Source organism: Phocoena phocoena, chromosome 7 (assembly GCF_963924675.1).
Source record: "Phocoena phocoena chromosome 7, mPhoPho1.1, whole genome shotgun sequence".
Classification (NCBI taxonomy): Eukaryota; Metazoa; Chordata; class Mammalia; order Artiodactyla; family Phocoenidae; genus Phocoena; species Phocoena phocoena.
This window is the reverse complement of record NC_089225.1, coordinates 58,280,500-58,303,695: the sequence shown is the minus strand read 5'-3', so window position 1 is coordinate 58,303,695 and position 23,196 is coordinate 58,280,500. Positions and strand designations below refer to the sequence as shown.

The window sequence follows — 23,196 nt, the reverse complement described above, 5'->3', positions numbered from 1 at the left end:
TTACTGTAGTCGCATGCAATGTAAATGGCCAAAGTCAGATGTTCAGTACTCTTTCCTATACTACACCGTGCCACAGGGAAGCCTAAGGAGGTTCAAAGAGCATTCCCTGAAAGACACATGGTATAAAAAAAGCACAGAAGCTTTCAGACATCTGCTAAGAGGCCTCTCCTTTAGTGGTCTGATACCAAGACCACATTTCTGCATGTTCCCCTAGAGAGTACCCTCTGGAAGCTGAGGGACTCTGATTAGCAATCTGATCTGACCTAGCCCTGAGCATTACGTTGGATTCAATATCTGGGAAGCAGTAGGGTGTTGTTTTTAATTTCCCTGAGACATTTCTCACTGGCCACCCAGGATCTAAGTATTGATGATCATGGTGTGGGTAAGAGGACGTTTTCCCTAAGTTTTAGCATTATATAGGACACTCACTTGGACCTGGTAAAGATAATACCTAAGTGTGGGAGTACACACACACACACACACACACACACATGCACACACGCACACTGCTCTAATGATAAACTTACAAAGTAGATGTCTTTATTGACTGTTTTATTGATGATGAAACTGAAGGCCAGAAAGATTCAGTGAATTTCTTAGGGTCACACAGTGTATCAGTTAGCAAAGCAGAAACAAATGTACAGAGACCTAAACCTGAACTCATTCATTTCCCCTATGGAGTCTTCTCTTCCCCCTCCACTGTTCGTTTTGGTGGATGACCTGACTACCCCCTCAGGCGTCAGAATCGAAACCTAGGGATTAATAACCACAACTCCTCTTTCACTGATCCGATTGATCACCAAGTCCTGTGAATTCTTCCTCCTAAATGCTCTCCTCTTCCTCCTAAATGCTCTCCGTATTAAGTTTCTTCCTCTCTAGGCTTGATGATGGCAGCAGCCTCCTCCTTTGTTCTTCTTGCTTGCTATCTCTCCTTTGTCCCCTCAGACATAGTACCCCCAAGAGTCAGCTTTTCAAATATAGATAATAGGTAACCACATGTCCCAGCTTAAAACCTTCAGTGGCTCTCCCTTGCCTACACATTAAGTCCAGACGCCTTTCCATGGCCCTTACACAACCTCTCTGTCCAGCCAGATGCCCCACTCCAGCTCCTATCCTTGTTCTAGGTCCACACCTTGCTCTTTCTTCCCTCCCTGCTTTTGTATGTGCTGGTCTCTCCACCTGGTATGTCCCTCCTTCCTGGGCCTAAAAAAACTCCTGTACTTCAGGGACCCAAATTCACCTCCACTGAGAAGCCTTTTTTGACACGACGATACTGTTAGTGGAGCCTTTATTCCAGGAACATTTTGGCCACACCTATGTTATAGCATCTGTCACACTGTCTTAGGATTAATTCTTTTTCTCCCCCCAGTAGATCGAAGGGCGTACACATCAATTTTGTAGCCCAGAGGCCAGCACAGTGCACGTAGGAGCTGTTCAGTAGTTATTGGTGAAGGGAGAGAGGACTCTGAACCAAGGACAAGAGGTCCAGTATTTTAATTGCTTGAGAAGTTCAGGACCCTGTGCAAGGCTTAATGCTTCAGTTTATATCTTTCTGAGGAAAATGGCAGTAGACCATTTCTCCAGAGCAAGTTTTTTCCACCCAAGAGGACGGTGAGAGAGAAGAGGGCTGAGGGGAGGGAAAGAGATCTGGGACTTTCTATCCTTCAGGGGCTCTTTCCTATGGGCTGAGGCAAACACATTAACTTGAGAAACTTCTCATCTGTTGTCACTTAGAACAAAGGTTAAAGAGAGGGTAGCCCAGAACTCTCTTAGAACTTATTACAGAGAGGACAACAGGTACCGCTCAAGAGGGGGTACAAGGCCCGGGCTACCCGCTCATCCAGGCCTTCCTGCTGTGAACAGCTGTAAGACTTGAAGCCTGCCCCCGCCCCGCCCCACCGCTTGTAGTCTCCTCCTTCACGGTGTTTCAAAAATGAACCCAAAAGAGCCAAAGCAGAAATACTGCAATCCTTCCCTCACACCATAAAAGAGAGAAGAGACATATCATTGTGGTTGGTGTTCTAAGTGTATTTTTATGGTTATTTTAAATGGCATTCAAGTTTAGTTCCAAGTTCAATGGGGGTCTCATCCTGCTTCCTCCCACACAAATAGTCCTGCAGGTGAATGAGAGAACGAAACTAGTTCAGCGTCTCCCCTAATTCTGATCCCTCAGGACATCGTGTATAAAACTCTTAAATAAATGTGTATGCAAGAACCTTCCGACCCACTGAGATTTTTCTTGTCCTGCCCTCAGAGATGGATTTGTCCCTTTCTTGGGGTACAGCAGCGTTGAAGGGGGTCAGTGGGGGGGGGCGGGAGGTGCGTGGGAGGCGGGTCTGGGAGGCGTTGGGGCCGGGCAGTTGGGGGGGCCTGCGCGCCCTGCGTGCTCCGCGGGCTGGGCTGGCGGGCGGCCGCGCGGCCGCGGTGCCCTCGGGCCTCGCGCGGCAGAGCGCGTGGCGGCGGGTCGCGCCCTCAGCGCTCAGCCTGCGTGCCTGTGTCTCCTCCGCTTGCGGTTTCTGGTCGGATCCCAGCTGGCCCGGACTTGCTCCGAAGTAGGAGGGACCGCTGTCGAGCGAAAAGTGCACACCGGTGATTGATGAACTCTTAATAGGACTAACCTATCCCGCCCCCACCCTAGACACACACGGAGAGCAGGCCTTCACCCCCGCCCCTCCCCCGGCCTCCCCGCGGGCCAGGGGGACGCGGTCGCCAGCCGGTTGGGTGATTAACTCACCGTTTGTCTCTCGGAAAGTGTTCCAGGTGGATCAGGAACACCCACCCGCCCGCCGCTCCGCGCCGCGCCGCCTCCGGGAGACGGGATCGAGCGTGCGTCACATGGCGCGGGCCGAGCCGGCCTTTGTGCAGCGCGACCGCCCCGCCGCCCCGGCAAGGCGGCGGCTATTGTTCCCCGCGGGGGTGGGAGGTGCTCGGACTCGGGGTCCACGCCAGCCCCTCCCCAGTGTGTCCCCAGGTTCGAGGATGGGTGGGGGCCTCCTTTGTGTGTTTTCTGCGGGCGGCGGAGATGGCATCGTTGCTGCCCCAAGAGGTTAGGAGACGCCGGTGAGGGAGGTCAGTCGTGGCTCTGCCACTGCCTGGAGCTCAGCCCAAGCGACCCAGTTTCCCACTCCCTCGGCCCTTGGGCCCTTGTGGAAGTTGGGAGGGATGTGGTATTTGTAAGGCAGCACTCTGAACAATAGAGCCATCAAAAGACCTTCTCCCTGTCTCCTCGTAAGTCAGGGACACTCTTCTCCGTTCCTTCAAAAAGGCCCTGGTCCAACAGGTCCTCTTGGCCCGGTTTTAGCCCCATTTCCCCAGCAAAAACACTGCATTTGTATCAGGGTTCTCCATGCATCCTCATTTAAATTAAGATCTCCTCCTTGGGCTCTTACTAATGTTAAAATCCTATTCTAATGGTTTTCCAGTTATTATTCTTCCATAACAATGATCCAGACTAGATATAGGAAATAGTCAAGATATTTTGCCACAAGACCTGGGACAAGAAGACTTCCGTCATATCTCCCACCATGCTGATCTCCTGGGGACCCTTCGCCTGCTTCTGCTACTGCAAATGACTGGACATGCATTTATTTACCTTGGTTCTTCCTGCATGTGTGGAAACCTTTTGTTCACTGTGCTTCAGGCTGAACCGGGCCTGAAAGTGGGTCTTTGAATTGTCTTTGTACTTTCCTAACTTGCCAAGGTGACTATGAGACCTGAGCGAAGTGTTTAGGCATGGGCTTTGGGCCAGGTATAAAAATCCATTGGGAACCAACTTTGAGCCCCAAAAATAAGGGCATTTGTAGCTGGAGTAGAATACAAGGGAGCAATGATAACTAAGATTTCATCCTCTGTGATGATCCTCTCCACTACCAGTATCACCAGTGTTGTAAGTGCAGAGGATTCATCTACCCTATCTTTTTTCTCTCCATCCTGGCCTTCTGCAAGAGAGGTCTAAGTGAGCCAGTAGTCAGAGGTGATGAGGGTGTGGCTGGCAACTCAGTCTCAGCTCCCTGTGCCCAGAGTGTCTAGGGATGGGTCTGCTCACCCAGGCCCCTCTAAGGGAAGTTGCAGTGCCCTGAAGTAATCAGGCTATAGGCCTGTGGGGACTGGAGACTTCTGTCTCTCTTTTTATTTTTATTTAATATAAACTTCTGTTCGCCCTATTCTTTTCTTACAGTTTCTGAAAGAAGGAGCAGAGTAAGGCCAAGAGTTGCCAGATGAAGAGGACCTTCCTGGATCTAACTGGGATTAACCCATTCTTGTCTATAGAAGAAAGTTTCAACTAATTCTCAGGATAAAGTCAAAACAGGCCTGTGACTGTCCCTTGAATATTCATGGTGTAAACAAGCTTCTGGCTCCCCCAGGTCAAGCAGAGAAACACTTTTTATTAGAATGTTGGGTTTCTTCTTTGTTATTCAAACATACACCCACACACATATCCTCTCCACCCTCCCTAATGAAAAACCTCAACAGATGGGGAGCCTGGGCTCCCAAGCCTGCTGGCTGAGAAGATCACTTCACTCAAGGGTCAGTTGGCTGGTACAGAATGGGGGAGGGAGAAGGGACGAGTAGCTAGTATAGTTAATCGCTATTTTTTAATACTCCTTACAGATAGAAATTCAAAAACTCCTTTTCAGCAAGGTTAGCAGCCTCCCTCCGGGGCCTGGGAAACTAATTTGGCTGATGTGTCTCTGATAGAGACTAGGCTTGGGTTGCTCCAAGGGGAAAGCACTTGCTCTGTATTCTCTCCCTCTCTCATCTGAACGCCTGTACAAAGAAATGGTACAAATGGAGGGTTAACTTAATGATTCCATCAGAGGCGGATTCTTCTCTGTCAGGTCGCTGGATTAGGCTGAGGTCTGAAAGCCAGGAGGTAGAATGTGTAGTCGCCCTTTCTTGCCACCTTTCCAGGGGCCAGGACTACTCTTCAGGCCTTTCCTCAGCAACTTCCCCACCCCCCTGGCTAGCTCAGTTGGGTCTTCTGACTCCACTCCAGGCTGGGTCCTGAGTTTCTCCTCGTAGCCAGGGCAGGCTCTCCCTCGGCCGAAATCTTTTCCCACCCCACCTCCCATTTTGCAGCTGGCCATTCCAGCTACCTCACCTCAGCGCTGCTTTAATTCACGTTTGACTGCCTCGACGGAGCAACCAGGGGCTCCCGAATGACCGCCACCCCCCATATGTGGGCCTGGGCTTGAGGACCCAAGCCCTTTCTTCAGGTCCCAGGAGACCCCCCCCCCCAAACTCCCTGATCCCACCTCCCTCAAAGCGTTCTCTGTAGGACAAAGGCAGAGCTGGCCACGGCCACAGCCAGAGAGCCATTTCCTCCCCTTGCGCAGACGAGGTAAAAGCCTCCCGGAGCCCAAGGCCCGGAGAGAGGCGGGCCCCTCACCACCTGCCGGTGTCGGCCCCCGCGCCGCCTTTGTGCGGCCTCCCCGCCGCGGGGCCCGTGGGAAGCCGCGCGCACAATGGCGCCGCCGCTCCCGGAAGACCCGCTGCTCCAGGCGCCCTGGACCCAGCGCCCGGTAGCGAGAGGCCAGCAGCCTCGAGGCCGTGGTGAGCTCCCCACGGCCCCCCGCGCGCCGCTCCCGGGAAGAAGCCTCGGCCTGGGATGGCGGTTTCCTTCCGCTGCAAACTTGCCCCTTCCCGCTGCAGTCCGCTCCGGGAGAAGGAGAGGCCTGGACCCGGAGCGCCAGGCCGGGCCCAGGGCTCCCCTCCCCCACTCTTCTTTCTCTGCTTTTCCGAGACCCGGGAGAGAGGAGGCGGGCGCCTTCGCCGATAGAGCAGCTATTGTGACCTTCCCTCGCAGAGCGGGAAGCCAGCCGGGTGTACAACGCCGGTGGTGGCGGGGGAGGAGGCGACTGTGTGCAAACCTCGGGGTGCGGAGGGGGTGGCACTGGGAAATAAAGGTTTGCAACCTCGGGCATTGGAGCCCTTCAGAGGGCGTTTGGTTGTGTTTAGACTCCGGTGCTTCCTAACACTAATTGCAGGCTCAAAAGCAGCAGTATTTATGGCGAAGGCCAAGGCGGCTTGTTTATAATTTATGAAGTTTTAAATGGCCGTGCGCGGGCCCCCGCTCTCGCCCTGGTCGGCGGCCGCGCGGGAAGCGCCCTCCCCAGATTCGCCGCCGCCCGCACTCGCGCCGGGAGCCACCGAGTGTGGCTATCCCATGACGCTCACGCCAGTGGCAGGAACGGATCCATCCGAGCGGCTCTCAGAAGCTTCAGGGAACCTTTCTCCAGAGGTGAGAGAGGACCGCAGGTTTGTCCCAAGAGAACTCCCACCCCACTAGCGAGGGGCGGCTGCGGCTGCCTGAAGAGGAAGCCCCCAACCCCGCGCTTCTTTCAGCCCGAGTGTGAGAGGAGGCTATGTCAGCCGGGCTAGACACCGTTTAAAATCTAATCCATGAAACGCTAAGCCGCAGATGACACTTGGGGCCTTGCAGACACCCGCAGACTCAGCAGATACTCCTGCGGTAACACACCGCGCTGGAAAACGCCTGGAGCCATGATGCATTATGTATTTTTATTATTTATGGTGGGAAGAGGAGATGAGGGAAAACCGGGCGGAATCTAAACAGCCTGACAATTCATCTGTTTAATATTTAGCCAGTTAAGAAGGGTTGTTGTAATCCCTGCAAGGCAGCAAGCTCTTCTTTGATTTCCCTAATAGCTTTAAAAAATAATTTCTTACAAGACAATTAGAAATTCTGCCTATGGATGCAAATTTCACAGAAAAACAATTTTAAGCCTTGAAAGTGGGTAAAATATCCCTTCGGTTGAAGTCATTTATTCTGTTGATACACTTCTACAACATGTATACTTTAAACCTGCTCGGTTGAAGTGAAATTTAGCAAAAAGAATAATCCCCTCCCACCCCCCAATCTAACATGCCATTTTAAAAACAGCACAGAGGAACAAGAAAACTAAATATTTTCAGCCATCACTATTTAGCGAAACACAAACATCCAAATAGAAACGATTGTTGTTCCACCAGAAGATCAGAAGTTAAATTATTTCCACACAATAGGAATGTCACCTCGTGTCACCGGGGATGTAGTAGGAGTTGCATTATTTGTCAAACCAAATAGAGATGCGTGGGCCCACTTTGCTGAAATACAAAAGAATTGAACCTTATCTGAAGGCGTTCTCCGGGTGCCTCCTTCTAGAGAAGCGGGGGTAAGTAGTGCACCCCAGCTAAAACCACACTAATATTTACAAAATGGTTATAAATCCTCGAAGACATTTTGCCCATTTTGTCCAAAGAAGCAGGAGTGAACAAAGTGTTTATACTTGTTATGTTCCATTAATGAAACTTTTATTACTTTACATCACGGGGACCGTTTGTCTTCTTGAGAAATGAACTACTGACTTCTATAAGGAAAAAATCGTGACAGAATTTCCTAGAGAAAAAGCTTAGGTGCATGGCTTCAAATGATTATTTTTTTCTGCATCTTAGCTTTTTCATAGCTCAGTTCTTCTTATGACTTCTCTTGTGTCTTTGATTGTCAGTTTTCTTTCAAAGTTTATTTTTTACTACTTAGCGCAGAAAAGTGAGCTCTGGCCTCCCCAATGTAAGTGCAATCTAAAAAAGTGGATTTGTGTCTAGAAAGAGGGCGATAGAGACAGCAAAACAGGCAGCAGTGAAACACCCTACCCAGGTCATCCCACACAGAACATTTCTAGGTTTGCATCCTCAAATATTCCCCCCCCCACACACACAACCTAAAGTCAATAGTTGGAAGGTAATCAAGTATCCCCAGAACCAGTTTGTGTACTGGATTCCAAATAAGTGGAAAAAATATTTCAAAGTGTCAGCCTACTGGGGGGCCTTCCACCGGGATTGTGCGCAAGATAAAGGTAGAGTGATCTACTTGCAAGTGTGCGTGATTAACACAGATACACTTAAGACTGAGAAAATTTTTTATTCTAAATATTTGTTCAAATAGTACCAGACAATTTGAAATCAATAAACTGTGTCGAGTGGCGAGGGCTGTGGCTATTGGGAAGAGAATAACGGGTGTCATGCCACGCCATGGGGCCGCCTGACTCTACCCGTGAAGGACAATTTGCGGTCTTAATCCTTTACATCAACTACACACACCAGCCACGGTTACAACTGTTCAAAACTACTCTCTCAACTAGTTCAGACCAAGGGGACTAAAGAGGTGAAATGTGGCCCCCGCGGCCTGGGAGCGCGTTCCTAAGCTCGGCTGGAGAATTCTACAGATATACACATAAATACATTAAGACGAGGATAAATAATCAGGAAAACGAAATGACTCGCTTCAAATAATAAATACAGATCGTTGAGTCCGATGCAATCTTTACGGGACGGGAAGAAGCATATAAATTAAGGTCTCCGCAACTAAACTAGACGCGGGCCATGGCCGGACTCTCCGGGTTCTGGACCCTCTGCAGGGCGCGTCGCCGATGGATCTCAGACTTACCTTCGGGACACCATTACCAGATTAGAGTCCCTCGGTCCGCAGTTATGTGGCACTGTCAGGCTTACAGAGGAGAATCCTTGCGGCTGATTTATGGCGAGTCACCCAAAGCAGGGCGAGCCTGGAGAGGAGGCCCAGACGCCTGCGCCTCGGCCGCTGTTGGCCCGAGACCGGAAGACAGCGACCGGGCCAGAGCGAGGGCGGGGGTCACCGAGCTGCCCCGCGGGCCCCGCCCGCCACCCCCCGCCACCCAAGCAAAAGAGGTAATCGCGCCGCGAGTTCGGGCCGGTGGCCGCCGCTACAGATGCGTCAGTTTGGGGGCCTCGGGCAGGCGTCCCTGAGACGAGTGGTGGGCCGAGAGATCTGTGTAGGTGGGATGAGGGTCACACGGTCCGTGGTGGTGATTGCCGGGAATCTGCGCGGCGCAACTGTAGTCCACGCTGGCTGAAGATGGGTGCGAGAGGTGGCCCAGGTTGAAGACGGGCCCGGATGCGGGCGCCATGGAGTCGACGAAGTTGCCGCCCACGTACACCGGGCTGCCCTGCAGGTTGGCGCTGGCGAAGCCGCCGCCGTTGCTCGCCATGGGGTGGGGCTCGAATTCGGGCGCCGCGTAGCGCTTCTGCTGCGGCAGGCAGCTGCTGAGCGGCGCCGTGTAGGCAGCCAGGCCGTACATGTTGGGCTGAGATTTGGCGAAGGCGGGCGGCGAAGGCGCGTCGTAGGCCAAGCCGGGCACGGGTGGCAGCTGGCCCGAGTAGGCCACGTGGCCCGCGGCGCCGCCGAGCGGCGGGCTGCGCTCCGGAGACTGACCGGCCGGCGAGTGCAGGATACCCTTGGCCTTCTGGTCCTTCTTGTACTTCATGCGCCGGTTCTGGAACCAGATCTTGATCTGCCGCTCGGTGAGGTTCAGCAGGTTGGCCATCTCCACGCGGCGTGGCCGGCACAAGTAGCGGTTGAAGTGGAATTCCTTCTCCAGCTCCACCAGCTGTGCACTTGTGTACGCCGTGCGCACCCGCTTGGACGCTGGGCCCGGTGGGCTCTTGTCCTCGCAGCTCTCTCCTGGGCAAGGAGGGAGAGAGAGGGGACGCTGAGCGGGAGAGGTGGGGACACCCTGGGCCGGAGAGAGGTGCTTCCCAGGCTCCTTCCTCTTCCTCCCTCCCTCCCACCACCTTAATCACGGCTGGAGTGGGGGAGGGGCGTTGGAGAGGTGAGATTCCAAGAGATTCCAAGAACTCAAAGGCCCCAGGCCTACCTATCAGTGGCACCTGAAACTCCCATCTGCCTTCTGAAGTCCAACTCATTCTGCCCACCGCCTCCCCTTCAGCCTAGCCCATCATCTCGTCCCAAAGGCTGAGGAGGAGTTTAATGAGAGACCAGTAGCAGCTGGTAAGGCCTTCCCCCCCCGTCAAAGCAGGGCCAGACTTTTTTGAACAGTCCTTCCAGCCTCTACAGCTGGGAAGGGGGTTGGGGGGGTGCGGTTGGAGGCAGCCCCAAACTGCCTTGCTCAGAGTCTGGCTCCTGGGCAAAGCACCCCAAGCACCGAATGAGGGCGGGGATCCTGGCACCTCACTCCAGCTCAGCTGCATTCATGAGCTCAGTACCCGAATGCAGGGAGGTGACAAACCATAAAATTACAGCCCCAGAGTTTTAGAGGATCCAAGACCAGGCTGGGCATATTTTGAATACTGTAGTGCTAGGAGCTGCAGCCTCAGCCCTGGTTTCCACCACCCCTGCCACCTCTCAGCAGCTTGTCCACTCCCTCCCTGGGAGGCAAATGGATTTCTCCTGGGAGGGAGGGCCTGGGTGTGCAGCTGAGGAGGGGCAGAAGGAGAAGGAACTTAAAGACTTGAAGACACTCCCCTACGAGCGGCAGCCCCACAGAGCAGCAGGCAAGCCCCACAGAGCAGCAGGCAAGCCCCACAGAGCAGCAGGCAAGCCAGAGCCGACAACAAGCTAACTACATCCCAGGCCTCAAGCTAGCCCTGCGTCTGCGAGCAAGTTCATCTACCTGAAGATAAAGTACATCAGAGAACACAAGGCCAGAAAAGTTCAGGAACCAAACAGGCTGAGCACAGAGAGGCAGAAGGCCTCAGAGCTCCTGGCCCTACCTGTCTTCTTCCACACCCTCTAAATGGACCTACGGGAAATATTCTCAACTCCAGGGTCTCCTTTTCCAGGGAGAAAAACCCAAGGCGGCTCCTGTTTCAGAGCACATCCTCTTCCCTTAGGATATGTGCCTCCACATTAGGGATTTAATGGGATGGGGAGAACTGAGCTGGGGTGGGCTAAGTAGAGTCCCATGGTTATTCTTTGCAGACCCTGGTTGGATTCCGGTGTGTAATTTGGGGGTTTTTTGGTTTTGTTTTTTGTTGCTCTTGTTTTTATTGTTTGGGCGGGGGTGGGGGTGGGGGTCGCCAGGCCTCACAGCTTGCGGGATCTTAGTTCCCCAACCAGGGATTGAACCTGTGCCCTCGGCAGTGAAAGTGAGGAGTCCTAACCACTGAACCGCCAGAGAATTCCCCAGGTGTGCCATTTTGTAGTTTTGTTATCTTGGGCAAGTGACTTATCTCTAACAGTTTCCTGATGGGTGTTTTATCACATACCTACCTCAAAGCGTTCTTTGGAAAGTGAAATTAGACAACGTTTGTAAAGCGCTTAACATGGTTCTTAACATAGCATTCTATAGATTTTAGTTCTTATTAATTTAAGCGAGTGGGAATCATGTGATATGGGCTACATAACCACCTGGATTTGGGGATCATAGTATCTGTCTTCAAGTTTTGAAGAGCTGTTGGTGGAAGGAGTTGAGTTATGACCAGCAGCCCAGGAGAGCAGATATTAGGGCAGTATAAGGAAGAGCTGTCTATGAGTAACTATGAGACATGTCCAGCAATGATGCCAGCAGCCTGGAATGGACGTGAGCACCCTGTCCCTGTAAGGATATGACCACAATCAGAGACACTAAAAAGAAAGAACAGGGAGTTCCCTGGTGGTCTAGTGGTTAGGGCTCGGCGCTTTCACTGCCGTGGCCCGGGTTCAATCTCTGCAATCCCTGGTCAGGAAACTGAGATCCCTCAAACTGTGCAGTGCAGCCAAAAAAAACACTTTTTTTCTGCATGAGGAGTTTACACATATGGCCTCCAAAGTTGCACTTCCAGCCCTGAGCCTCTTAATTCCTAGGCGAGCTAGTCTCTTGGGGTCAGTCTGGGGGACTTAGCCCAGGCATGAGCCCCCTCAGAGAGCTACCTGCAGTGGCACAGCTGTTCTTCTGCTTGGAGTTCTGTCGGGACTCTTTCATCCAGGGAAAGATCTGCTTGCTGATGGTGGCTGAGGAGCCAGAAGCAGTGGGCCCACCCTTGGCCTTCTTGGCAGGTACTCCACCTCCAGGGTTGGTGGGCGAGGATGGGGGCAGGGCTGGTGGGGGAGGAGGGGGTGGTGGTGGCTGCTGCTCTGAGTTCAGACCAGGAGGCTGGCTGCCACCCCCACCTCCCTGACTGTTCCCAGTGCCAGGCCTCATGCAGCTTCCATTGAGTTCAGCCCCCTTGTGGGCTGGGGCTGGCAGAGGTGCAGAGCTCTGGATGGAGCAGGCAGAGCCCGGGTAATCAGTGTCCAGGGAGTTGGCAGCAGCAGGGGGTGGATAAGGCTGATGGGGGGCACTATAGCCATAAGTGTCAGCAGCTTTGCTGTAGCCATAGCCTCCGAAGAGTCCTGGGCTTTCATAGTAAGCAGCCTTCTGCATCGTGTACTCAGGAAGCTCCGGGGCCTGCTGACCCTGCTCAAATAACATTGACCACCACTGTCTCCTTCACCACCACCTCCAATGTCTGCCAAATCCTGAGAGAGCTGGGGCAGCTCCAGGCTCCAGACAACCTGCAAAGAAGAAAAATGAGAGGCCCCAGAGGGACTGTCATTGGCAAGACCAGTCAGTATAGAAGGACTAGCCCAGGCTCTCTGCTTCCCACCAACTTAATAGTAGGAGGATCTGAGATTTTATAAAGTTCAACTTATTTGAACCCTTGGAAAAGTCAGAAGGAATTTCTCATAAACACAAAAAAAAGAGTTTCCTTTATCCAAGGGAAGGGGCTTTTTTTTTTTCCAGATACAATTTTCTTTCTCCAAGATTGTCAATTTAGCCTTTGAAACTACATAGAAGAGCATTTATGGCCTGATGCATTTTAATGACTGATTCTCCCACTAGACTTTGAGCTTTTTGCAGGAAGGGACTGTGTCTTATTCACCTGCGTATTCCTAACATCCAGCCCAGCGCACCACATGTAGTAAGTGCAGTAAATGCTTGTTGAATGAGTGAATGAGTGAATGGATCAGTCAGTCATTAGGTCATCCCAGGGTTTTGATGGGCAAAAGAAAGTCCTATAACACTCAGAAAAGCCAGAGCTCTCAAAAAAAGTATCTCCCCCACCTGGTTTCAAAATCACAGCATCTTTCACGGAGATGCAGATAGTCCACTCTCCGGTGACTGGGTGAAAATTGGCCGGTTAGCTCATGGGTCAGCACTGTGAAATCTACTAGGAGATAAAAGCCAAGAAGAGGACTTAAAGACTCCCAGACTTATTTTGAGGCTAGAAAAGTTTCTTCTCTTTGGTCTACATTTTTCTAGATGCTTAACTTTGTCCTCCACTACTTTTAAATGGATACCACTGGAAATGAGTGAAGAGATTTAGAATTTGAAATGCATGGAGCATGGGCGAATGAAAAATGCTTTATGTTATAACTCTATCATTTTAATCCTGCATCCATTGTATAAATAGATACTACTATTGACCTCTGCTCTGGATCATCCATTCCACCCCACCTCCCACCCAATCTACAACCAATGAGAGAACCTCTCTTGGCATGATGAATGGACCCAGAATTAGAAGAAGAAGAAAAAAAAAAACTAAGAAAAATTCTACCGCTTTTGTGTCCTTTGACTCTTGATGGGGGGCTTACCTTCTCACCCACCCCCCTCTTCTCCTGAAAGCCCCTAATGAGTTAAAGTATAACTAATACCATTCAACCACTTTCATCTGCTTGATAAAGAAAACTCATAGGTCAGCTCCCAGGTCTGAATTCTTGATCTCATCTTTCAGGCAGCTTTCCTTCCCCCAAACTCCCTGGTTTCCATCAGGGACATCATGATGGACCACATTATCTAGACAACTTATGTAGCCTAATGGATTTGACCACTAGTACTAAAACCACTCCTCCATTTACTCATTTCCCCTACACTTTCACCAAACAGCCTAACTCAATTTTTTAAATTCTTCATATTACCCTTTATTTGGTAGTATAGTTGCCCATTTTGTTTTCAAATAAAAGCGAATATGCCATTAATCTTGATAAGAGAAAGACCCTTCTCAATGGAATAACAGAATACTAGGATGTAATGTTTTAGGAATAGTTTCTATTGTTGTTCTTAAACTTATGTCATTAGGATATCTACCAAACAAAGCTGGTCTTAATCTTTCATTCATTTTCTGTATCATTCTCTGACTATTAAAGTTATTGAATATTAAATGGACAGCTATATCCTCATCCGGTGACCAATATTTGTATGTATTTGCCCACAGGCCAAAGGACTACATGTACTCCGAGTTTGGTTAAATCTCTGGACTTTTCTGGGATCCTGCTTCCAGTCTTAAACCTTGGTCCCTCTGGATGTCAAAATGGTCACATTTGACACTCAGACCACCAGAACTCGCTGCTGTTTCTGTCACTCCATTTACAGCAGTGCAAGCAAAACATCCCCCCTCTTGCCTCCCAGGATGACCAAGTTTATCTTGATAGGTAGACCAGTCACATTAAAATAGCTTCTTTAGGAACTGACCAAGTCTTTGAAACAGATAGCTTTACATATATATATTTGTTCCTATGGCATACTCCTAGACAAAGCTCTGTGCATGTACCTCAAAAGTGCAAATACTGGGCAGCTCCATGAATAAGCACAGAGTCTGTTCTCCCACTTCTGTTTTCATTGTCTTAAGGAATTTCAAGGGTCACTCAGTGATGATCCACCACCCAAATGTCCATCTTCCCAGAGGCAAGGGCAGTAGCTCTCTCCTCACTGAAAAGGGCTTTGCAGCCTCTCCCCCACCCCAAAATGTACAGCCCCAAAGAAGTCACCTTTCCTAAAACAGAACCTGAGGATATTGTTACAAAACTGGTTTTTTTAAAAAAAGCTTACTTCTTTCCAGAAATCGCTACTCCTTGTGAACTCTGCTTGAACCTAAGAAGCAGGAACGGGTCATAAATCACTTGGACAATGGTCAACTGTTCTGTGGCTCATCTTTTCGATTCCCCCCCCCTTTTAAGGCTTTCTTTTCTCACCCTTTGGTACCTCTGCTCATTTGGGCCCCCGACCCAAATGCCTTGGGGTGAAGACTAACTCGCGTAGGGGGAGGGGCGGTTTTCGAAGTCCTCAGCTGCCCTTTCCTCTCCTCCTGCCCTCTACCTCCCAATCCTGTTCCCACCCTACAACCAGCCCCCCCCCCGGCCCCCGGCCCCCCCCACCCCGCCCGCAACACCGGCCGAGGCAGCCTCCCCAGAACCCCGCCGGCGCCATCCCCGGCTGTTCCTAGGGAAGGGGCACCAAACGGGGTTTGGCTGGTTCTTTCTCGTGGTCCCGGGAAGTTGCCCAGCTCAGCTCCGAGGCCCAACCGCAGGCCGGGAATGCAAGGACAAACGGTTCCCAGCCGGAAGGAAGGCGGCCTCTGAGCGACCACCGCCCGTTCCCCGGCCTCTGAGCGACCACCGCCCGTTCCCCGCCGCACCCGCCGCGCCTCCCAATCAGCCGAACCCTGATGCTTGCTCACTGACTGCACTTAATTCTGCTCGGGATCAATACCTAAATATGATACGGAATAAATAAAAGGCGCTCACAGCGGCCGGGGGACGGAGTTATTAAGCAGCTGGAGCTCTCACGGTGCATATCAATGCACCTGTCATTGTGGTTTGTAGCAAAATTTATGACTGCGAGCACGGCTGCAGTAAACGCTTCAGTAAGGAATGAAAAGAAAAACACTTCCCAAGGCCTGGCACTTTTCAGAAGTGGAAAACAGGCTCCGCGTAGGAGGAAGCGCAGCAAAAGAATTCCCTGCTCCGCACTTTTCCCGGCCCCGCGCCCCGCGAGCCGGGGGATTATATAAAGTGGCCGGTACCGGCCTCTCGGAGCAGCTCTGCTCGGCGGCCGGACGCGGGACGGGACGTGCGTAGCCTGGCCGGGGGCCGAAGACCTGCCGCCCTCCGCGGCCTCGGGAGGCCGGGAGGCTCGCCGGACGCGCGGAGGCCGGCCCCGCGCTGTTCGCCCGCCGCCCGCGGTGGCGGCGGAAAGGCCGAGGGGACTGGGGAGAGAGACGGCTGCAGTCGTTGGGCTGTGACTAGCGCCGCGATCGTCGTAAATCCCGGACGGGTAGAGTTAGACCATGCGACTTGAAAAGAGAAGGGGGAGGCGTTGGAGTAACGGTTGCTTCTGCTCCTCTCAATTTTTTCTAAGGTTCGACCTGGCCTCGGTTCCTCTCTCTGTTTTGCCTAAATCAGGGCCTTGGAAACCCACAGATCTCTTTCTGGCGGACACCAATATTGCTGGGCATCCCCATTAATTCACTGGAACCTAGCAACGATTCTTCCCTCTTTGTGGGCTTTACTACCTCGGGATTTCATTTCGAAACTACTACTTTTTGAGTTTGCTCAGAATAGGATGTATTTACCGCAGAGCTGAGGCAGCTTTCTGCCCACGTTCTCCCGATCTCTCAGCCAGAGCTCTTCTGCCCTATGGGAAGCCCTGGACGCGCCTTCTAAATCACTCTTATTTAGCCCAGATAACTTAATATGTAATACGCCCTGCATTTAAGGCACTGGGCTCACCCCATTAAAGCGCCATAAATTTGAAGGCCGATGATCGGTTATCATGTAACCGGCGGCAGTTCACACTGAGGTGATCCACTTCAAAGCCGCCCTTTGTTTTATGTCTTGATGTATGAATCCTGAGATGGCTACCTTGAGTTGCAGGACAAATGGAAATGTAGTGGAAATTATTTTTAAAAATCACACCACTCACCACAATGTATGTGTGTGTGTGAAAGAGAGATTTTTCAAATTTTGTTTCTAACTCTTTGAAGGCTCTTCGGGTTCCTTTTGATAGTCTATTCTGTTGAGGTGATCTGGAACAAAATGGAAAACTCTCAGTGGCAGCCAGTTCTTTCTTACAAACACATGCAGAGACGTATTACTCCCTTTAAGGGTGTCATAATCAATGTTACTATTTTACATGGTGTCCGCAGCCACTCCAGGCACCTTCTTACTGGCAGAAAGGAGACTCAGTTGGCTCCTGGGGAGCAGATGGCTTTTAACACCAAAATCCTTGACTGGATGGGAGAAAGGGGAGGCAGGACAGTAGGGAAGGGCCAGAGCCTCCGCAGGGGGTGAGCCAAGTGGGTCAGAGGCACAGGGAAGCCATTTCCTCTCCTACTCCAAACAAGCCCTAAACGCCCCAGGTTCCCCAATCCCCCAGGCCAAGCCCACCCCTCCTAGGAGCTAAAGGAAGGGACTGTGCAGGATTAGGATGGGAGGGAAGCTACAGCACAGGGCACCAGAAAAGGAGGATGGACATGTAGATGGGCCTGGGTGGGTCCTAGTCAAGGCTCCCGCAGGCAGCCACAGTGAAGGGGGAGCTGGGTGTTATTTCTTGGTTCATACATTATATCTCCGATGATTTCCCTCAGTTTATTTTATTCCAGTAGGTACCCACCACATTCCTAGCCTGGGCTGCCCACAACTGGGTCGAGTTTGGGCTGCAAACCGCCTAAGACGCAAACATCCCTTCCACCTCACCCCAAAACAGACCAAGCTGCCCACCACTGCCTGCGCTCAGCGCTCAGTGGGTGCCCGCCCCGGTCAGGTGAAAGGAGAGACGCAATCCCCCCTCTTGCATCTGCCCTGTGCCAATTAGTCGACTCAGTAGTTCGCAAACACCAAACTGCGCCCGGGAAAGCCCCACACAAAGCGTTCAGGGCCCTTCTAAAGACCAGAGCGCGCAGCCATAAGCCTTTGAAGTGACCTTTGGCTCAGGCGGCAATAACTCACCCCTTAATGAACACCCAACGGAAGCGCCTCGGAGAGATCCCATACTGGTAGGACTCCTAACATTGCGCCCGGGCTTCAGCTCCCCAGCCAGCCCCAGACCCAGGGGTCCCACTCCACTGAGCCGGCGCGGAGGGCTGCTCGGTGGAAGCACGATGCACCCATGCCCTCGGACCGGATCAGCGGGTCCCGAAGCCACTTTATATGATACATTCACGTGAGCGGACGTCAACTTTCGCCCCTTGGTTATTTATTTATTTATTTGGAAAAAAAGAGTTCTTTAAAATTAGGAGCTTCCCCTCAGAAGAAGGGCTAAATTGGGAGGCCACCCGGTGCCGTGATTTCCCCGTGGCTGTAGCTAGATTTTTTCTTTTCCCAGCCGCGGAGGAACAGGGTAAGTTTGCTCCCGGGGGTTCTGGGGTGCTCGGTGCACTCTGGGCGCAGGAGGCTTGGAAAGAGGAAAGTAAAGAGGACCCCAAGGTGGCCAAAGTTGGGCTACCCAGAGCCCCCACCATCTTCTCCCGCGCTCTTTCCCCAGCCCACCCAGCACCCAGCACGGTCCCAACCAACTTCAGCCTTCTGCTTGCCCAGAATGGCAGGCTTTATCCGGCTGGCTCTGGGCCACCAGCCTCAAGTACCCTTTCCACAGCCAGGAACTGGGTGAGCAAGCGGGAGGGAGAGCCGTCTGAGAGCTGTCAAGGAAGAGCTGGTCCCTAGCAGACCTGGCCCTAGACCCCATCCCCCACCAGGAAAAGTCTTTTGAATAGGGAGCCTTGGTGCAGATTATTGAAATTTTCGGGGAAGTTATAAGTGAGTGCTCCATGGGGCCAAATGAAATGCTGCTCGCAGTAATTGGATTCAGCTGACTAAGTTGGCAGGCGCGCAGCTCCAAGGCAGCGAGAGAAGAAAAATGTCCAGCGACTTTAAGTTCTGATGGAGCCAAGCGCTGGAGACTGACAAAACAACTTTACTGCTCTCCTTTGATGGCAACACCCCTGGAAGTCAGTCGGTCCCTCTCTGGCTGGGGCCCGTCCCAACCTAGGCTAAGGGAGTGCGCCTTGCTTTCTGGGTCCCTTCCCCTCAGAGGCCCAGTCTGGCCTTGCCCTGCGGCTCCCAGGAGCATGGAGACGCTCACTCCAACTCATGGAGCGGCTTTCTCAGGCTTTGGCCCCGGGGAAAGACCCAGGATGACCTGTCTCCTATCCTCCCACATCCAGGAGCCACAGGACACAATAAACAAAAGGATGTCTGGGATGCAGGAACCAAAATATGATTTAGTTTTCATTTGGGGTTCTTTGAGGCGAAGGACCCAGAAGCCCTAAACCTTTTCTCTGCCACTATTGCAGTCCAAAACCAGATTAGTGAGGGGGAGGAGCCTCCCAAACTCTTTTGGGTAGTTTGGGGGTTCTACTGAATTTGGGGGAGAAGATGGAATAGCACTTTAACCTCGCAAGAAAAAAATATTAAGCCAACAGCAAGAGATAAAGGCATACGTATGTGGAGCTAGCTCCCAGAACAATGCAGGGAGCTGGCTGGCCACAGAGTTTCTTTTAAATACATATAAATCAACCTGCCTGCACCCAGCCAGGCGGCTCAAGACATGGAATTAATATGATGCTCCATCTTACTTTGGCAGTGACAGTGTAAAATAAAGTTTCTTTTTATTCATTTCATTTTCAACCCGTTCTCATAACTGTACATTTACCCCCAAAATACCTCCTCCAGCCCCCACCCTCCTCACCGGCCCTCTCCTCAAACTGCCACCTCCCCCCACAATGCCACCGGCCACCCTCCCAGCCTGGCACGGTAGTGTGTCCTTCTAACCTTTGGGTAGGCGGGAAGCATCTCCACAAAGCTCACCTCCTTACGATCAATCACCGTCCTGGATGTATATGTAGAAGTGTATTTAGGTCTACGAGTGCTGCCTCACCAATGGCAATCATCAAAATCACAGATTACACAAAATAAATCATATTTAGTATCCCACTCAGGGCAGCAAGTAGCCCCGTGCCCGAAGATTTCATTTTGTCATGCAATTGCTTACCTGGATCCCAATTTATCATAAACCTGGTGTCCTCGGCCTCACAGTGGGCGCCAGTGGGGGGCAGAGCTAGCCTTCCCCCTTTGTCTGCAGACAACACTGTCCCAACCCTGGTCTTGCGCGCTCGAAGACTCGGCCATATACCCAAGCATACGGAATTCCCGGTAGAACGGAACCAGACTGAGGTTCAGCTACCAATAAACGCAGGAAGAACGAGTTCGTAGTCCCCGCGCCGGCTTTGCCTGCGCTGCACGACCGTCGGTCCACCCGCCCGCCTGTCCGCTCCCAGGCCCAGAGCGGCTGCCACCCGCGCCCCCACCCACTCCTGGGTTCCTGCCCAGCCCTCCCAGGCCCCCCAGAGCTCGGGGTTTGTTTTCCTTTCGGAATGTGGCCCTTTCTGGATTTGAAGAGAGCCCCGGAAACCCCCTCATAGTCGGCAAATACAGACGCTGCCTTCAAATGCGAGCATATTTGTTCACGTGACCCCGAGGGAAGATTGTACTGATTGAGGCTGAAACTTTCACGCCATCCAGCCCCGGAGCGCAGCCAGGCCTGGGGGCTGGGAGGAGGGGCAGGAGACGTGGGATCTCGCGGTCCCTTCCCTTGGGCAGACAAGGGTGGGTATGGGGCGGAAGGAAAGCCCCCATCCCGCGGCTCGGGAGTGACCTAGCTCCAGCCTGGCCGCCGGCAGTGGGATGCCAGCGCTGAGAGTCTCTTCCCCCACGACCTCTGACCCTGGCCCAGCCTTCCATCAGGCTGGTCCGGGGATTGGAAATTTTAGAGGCTGCCTCTCTTACGGGCGTCTCCGGAGGCAGCTGTGGAGTATCAAAGGCCCAGGGTTCGCCTAGCTCCCCGGCCGCGCCCGGTACTCCGCATCCTCAAGCACCCGGGCAAGGCGCAGCCTAGTCGGAAGCGCCGCTCTTCCCCTCCCCGGGGAGGCAATTACGTTGTGGCACAGCGCAGGCTCCGGCCCTAAGGTGTGAGGCTCCAGCTCACAGACCAGGCTGGTCACCCCGAGGAACACTCCTCTTCACCACCACCACAGTTTGGGGCCTTGGCTCATTCCGCGGACGCGGCCGATGAGCCTACACTTCCAGAGCCAGAAAAGGCGCAGAAGCACGGGCCGAGACCCGGAGCGTTCTCCCCTCTCTGCGTCTGGCGAACTCCACCCAGGTCCTGCGCGGCCTGGAGCCGCGGAGGCGCGGAGTCGCTGTTTGCCGCGACCTGTGCGCCTCCAGATCCAGGCAGGGCCCACGGATCCCGCAGGCCCAGCAACCGCCAGGCCGCGGCTTCCCGCTTCCTGCGGCGCCTCCAAGAACGCGAGGGGGTCTGCGAATCAGCCCTGGCTGGGCTTATCTGGGAGAAGAGGGAGCTTCTATTTTAGAAATATTAAATCAGGATAGGTTTCCAGCACTCTCCGAGTGGTCGGGTGGAATTTACGGTAACAATTCTGCCTGCGGGAAGAAGAGTTAAAAGCTCCCGGCCAGGGCGAGCAGCCAGCCTCCAGCTCCCGGCTTGCGGTGAGCCCCACGACACTACCCCAGCTCGGCCCGCATCCCGGAATCCCGCACCATCTGGGGGTGTCCATTCCATCCCCGAAGTCTCGCTTTCATAGCCAGCTCTGCTTCTTAGCGGCATCGGGCACGGAGCAGATGCCCTGTCGCCACTTGCAAGGTCTCGGACAGGCGAAGGCGAATGTGCCCGGCAGCCGCGGAAGAGCCAGGGAGAAGGGGGTAAGATCCTCCGCATTCCCACTCCAGAAGCACGGGCAAGTCCCGGAGAACAGGTCACAGGCTCGAGCCCCCAGACCTGTCAGCGAGCCCCTCCTTTGTTCACCCGGCCGGGCCTGGCTGGAGGCCCACTCGGGGCGCCTCTTGGAGTCGGACCGTGGGTGCCCCCAGTCCACCCTCACCCGGAGGACCCCGCCCCCTAGCCTCCCGCCAGGGGCCGAGCAGCCGGCCCGCAGTAAGTGTTAATCTCCAGCCAAAGAGGGGGGCTGCTTTGCGGGAATTTGTCTCCAGGAAAGGATCTGAGCCTTCTTCAATCGGAGCATATGTTCATAGAGCAATAAACCGGAAAGATTTACAGTCCTCGCCCGGCCCCCAACAGCCTCGCACCCTTTCAGGAATTACTTACGATGATTTATCACACCAACCCGGGCAATTGTCACACTGATAAAATAGCCCGGGCCGGTGCCCGCCAAGCCCGGGCCTTGGGAGGCTGTTGGCTGCCGGCTGGCGGCGGGGCTGAGGAGGTTTTTTGTGGGTTCCTCTCTGGGCCTACCAGGGGATGTCGGGGTGGGTGGGTGGGTGGGGTTGGGGGGTGGGAGGGCAGCCAATTCTCATTGAGAAAAAAACGCAAGCAGCTCAGAGAAAGCGCCCAGAATCTGCGCCAGAGTCACTTGCAAAGCACATAAACATTTGTCATCTTTGAATAATTGAATTAATGTGTTATTGTTTGAATGTATAATTCACAACGGAGGAAACTTTGTCTCTGTCCTGACGGGGAAATATACACACACCAAAAAAGAAATCAAAACACACACAATCCCAAAACAACCACCACACGCAGACAGCCCTCAGCTCGCCGATGTCATCCTCAAAGCCAACTAGAGGGAAGGAGGCAAAAAAAGAGAGGCCCTCCTCCCCGGCATCAGGGCCGGAGTTGCGAGCTGGAGTTGCGAGCTGGAGGAGAATGCCCGCTGCTGCCCCCAGCACAGATCTCCGGCAAGCTAGGGGTGGGGTAAGGGGGTGGGAGTGGAGTGCTCCTTGGGACCTCGCAGCTCCTTGGAGTGCAGGAGAAAAAAGGCTGAAACTGGAGCCAGCGGGAGAGACAGCTCCTGCCTCTCACCCTGGCCTCTTCCCCCCCAACCCGGTTTCCCTTCCCCCCAGGGTCTCCCATTCCTCGGGCGGCGGGGACTTCTCCCTGTCTTTATTTTAGATCTTCTCCCCAAATTAAAGATACAAAAATCGAGGGGAAGAGGGGTAAACTCCTTGCTGGGGTGACAGAAGCAGCAGAGCGTGGGTGCGTGGGTGGGTAGTGGGAGAAGCAACTCGGAAATCATTATCTGTTGGTTGAAACCTGCCTGGGGTAAAATTTCAACTCGATTTTATAGCCTTCCATTATGACGCAAAGAAAAATTTACGACCCTCGCTTGAAAAGAGGGCCGAGGCCTTTTCTCACCGGTTTAAGAATAGGCAGCAGATGCCGTGACAGCGACCATTGTTCCCGGTAGACACAGGCGACCGAGCAACCTCGGCCCGCGTGCGCCAGGCGCGTCCCCCAGCCGGGCGGGTTTTTACTACTCCTGTCGCCTCTGAGCAGCCCGCGCGCACCCTCGCCCCTCGCCCCCCGCACACCCTCACACACCCTCTCTCTCTCTCTCTCTCTCTCGCTCTCTCTCTCTCTCTCACACACACACACACACACACACACACACACATACACACGGCGGCTCTCAGTAATTTTTCATAAGTGCAAAGCTTTGCTGAACCAAAGGTCACCATCCAAGCCACTAACAACTTCTCGCCGGCGCACGGTTCCAAATCAGGAAGCAAAGGGAACTATTTGTCAGTGGCCTGACAGCTAAGTTCATTAAGGATTTAAATCAGAATAAATAAAAGTCGCGAAAATATTT

The 23,196-nt window shown here is 53.0% G+C and overlaps 1 protein-coding gene across 1 annotated transcript; it reads right to left on the bottom strand.

Moving 5' to 3' along the window:
* Positions 1–8,741: 8,741 nt before the first annotated feature.
* Positions 8,742–12,227, bottom strand: HOXD3 (homeobox D3). Its single transcript, XM_065881129.1, has 2 exons — positions 11,687–12,227; positions 8,742–9,499 (listed from the first exon to the last, which is right to left on the bottom strand). Exons 1-2 carry the CDS (start codon positions 12,225–12,227, stop codon positions 8,742–8,744), a joined length of 1,299 nt encoding a protein of 432 aa, XP_065737201.1.
* Between the last annotated feature and the right edge of the window lie 10,969 nt (positions 12,228–23,196).

Excerpts from the sequence above, each read along its gene's own strand:
- HOXD3 (XM_065881129.1), bottom strand. The coding sequence starts at position 12,227 with ATGTTATTTGAGCAGGGTCAGCAGGCCCCGGAGCTTCCTGAGTACACG. Across the intron at positions 9,500-11,686 it reads GAACAGCTGTGCCACTGCAG|GAGAGAGCTGCGAGGACAAG; the intron begins GTAGCTCTCTGA and ends CTCCTTGCCCAG.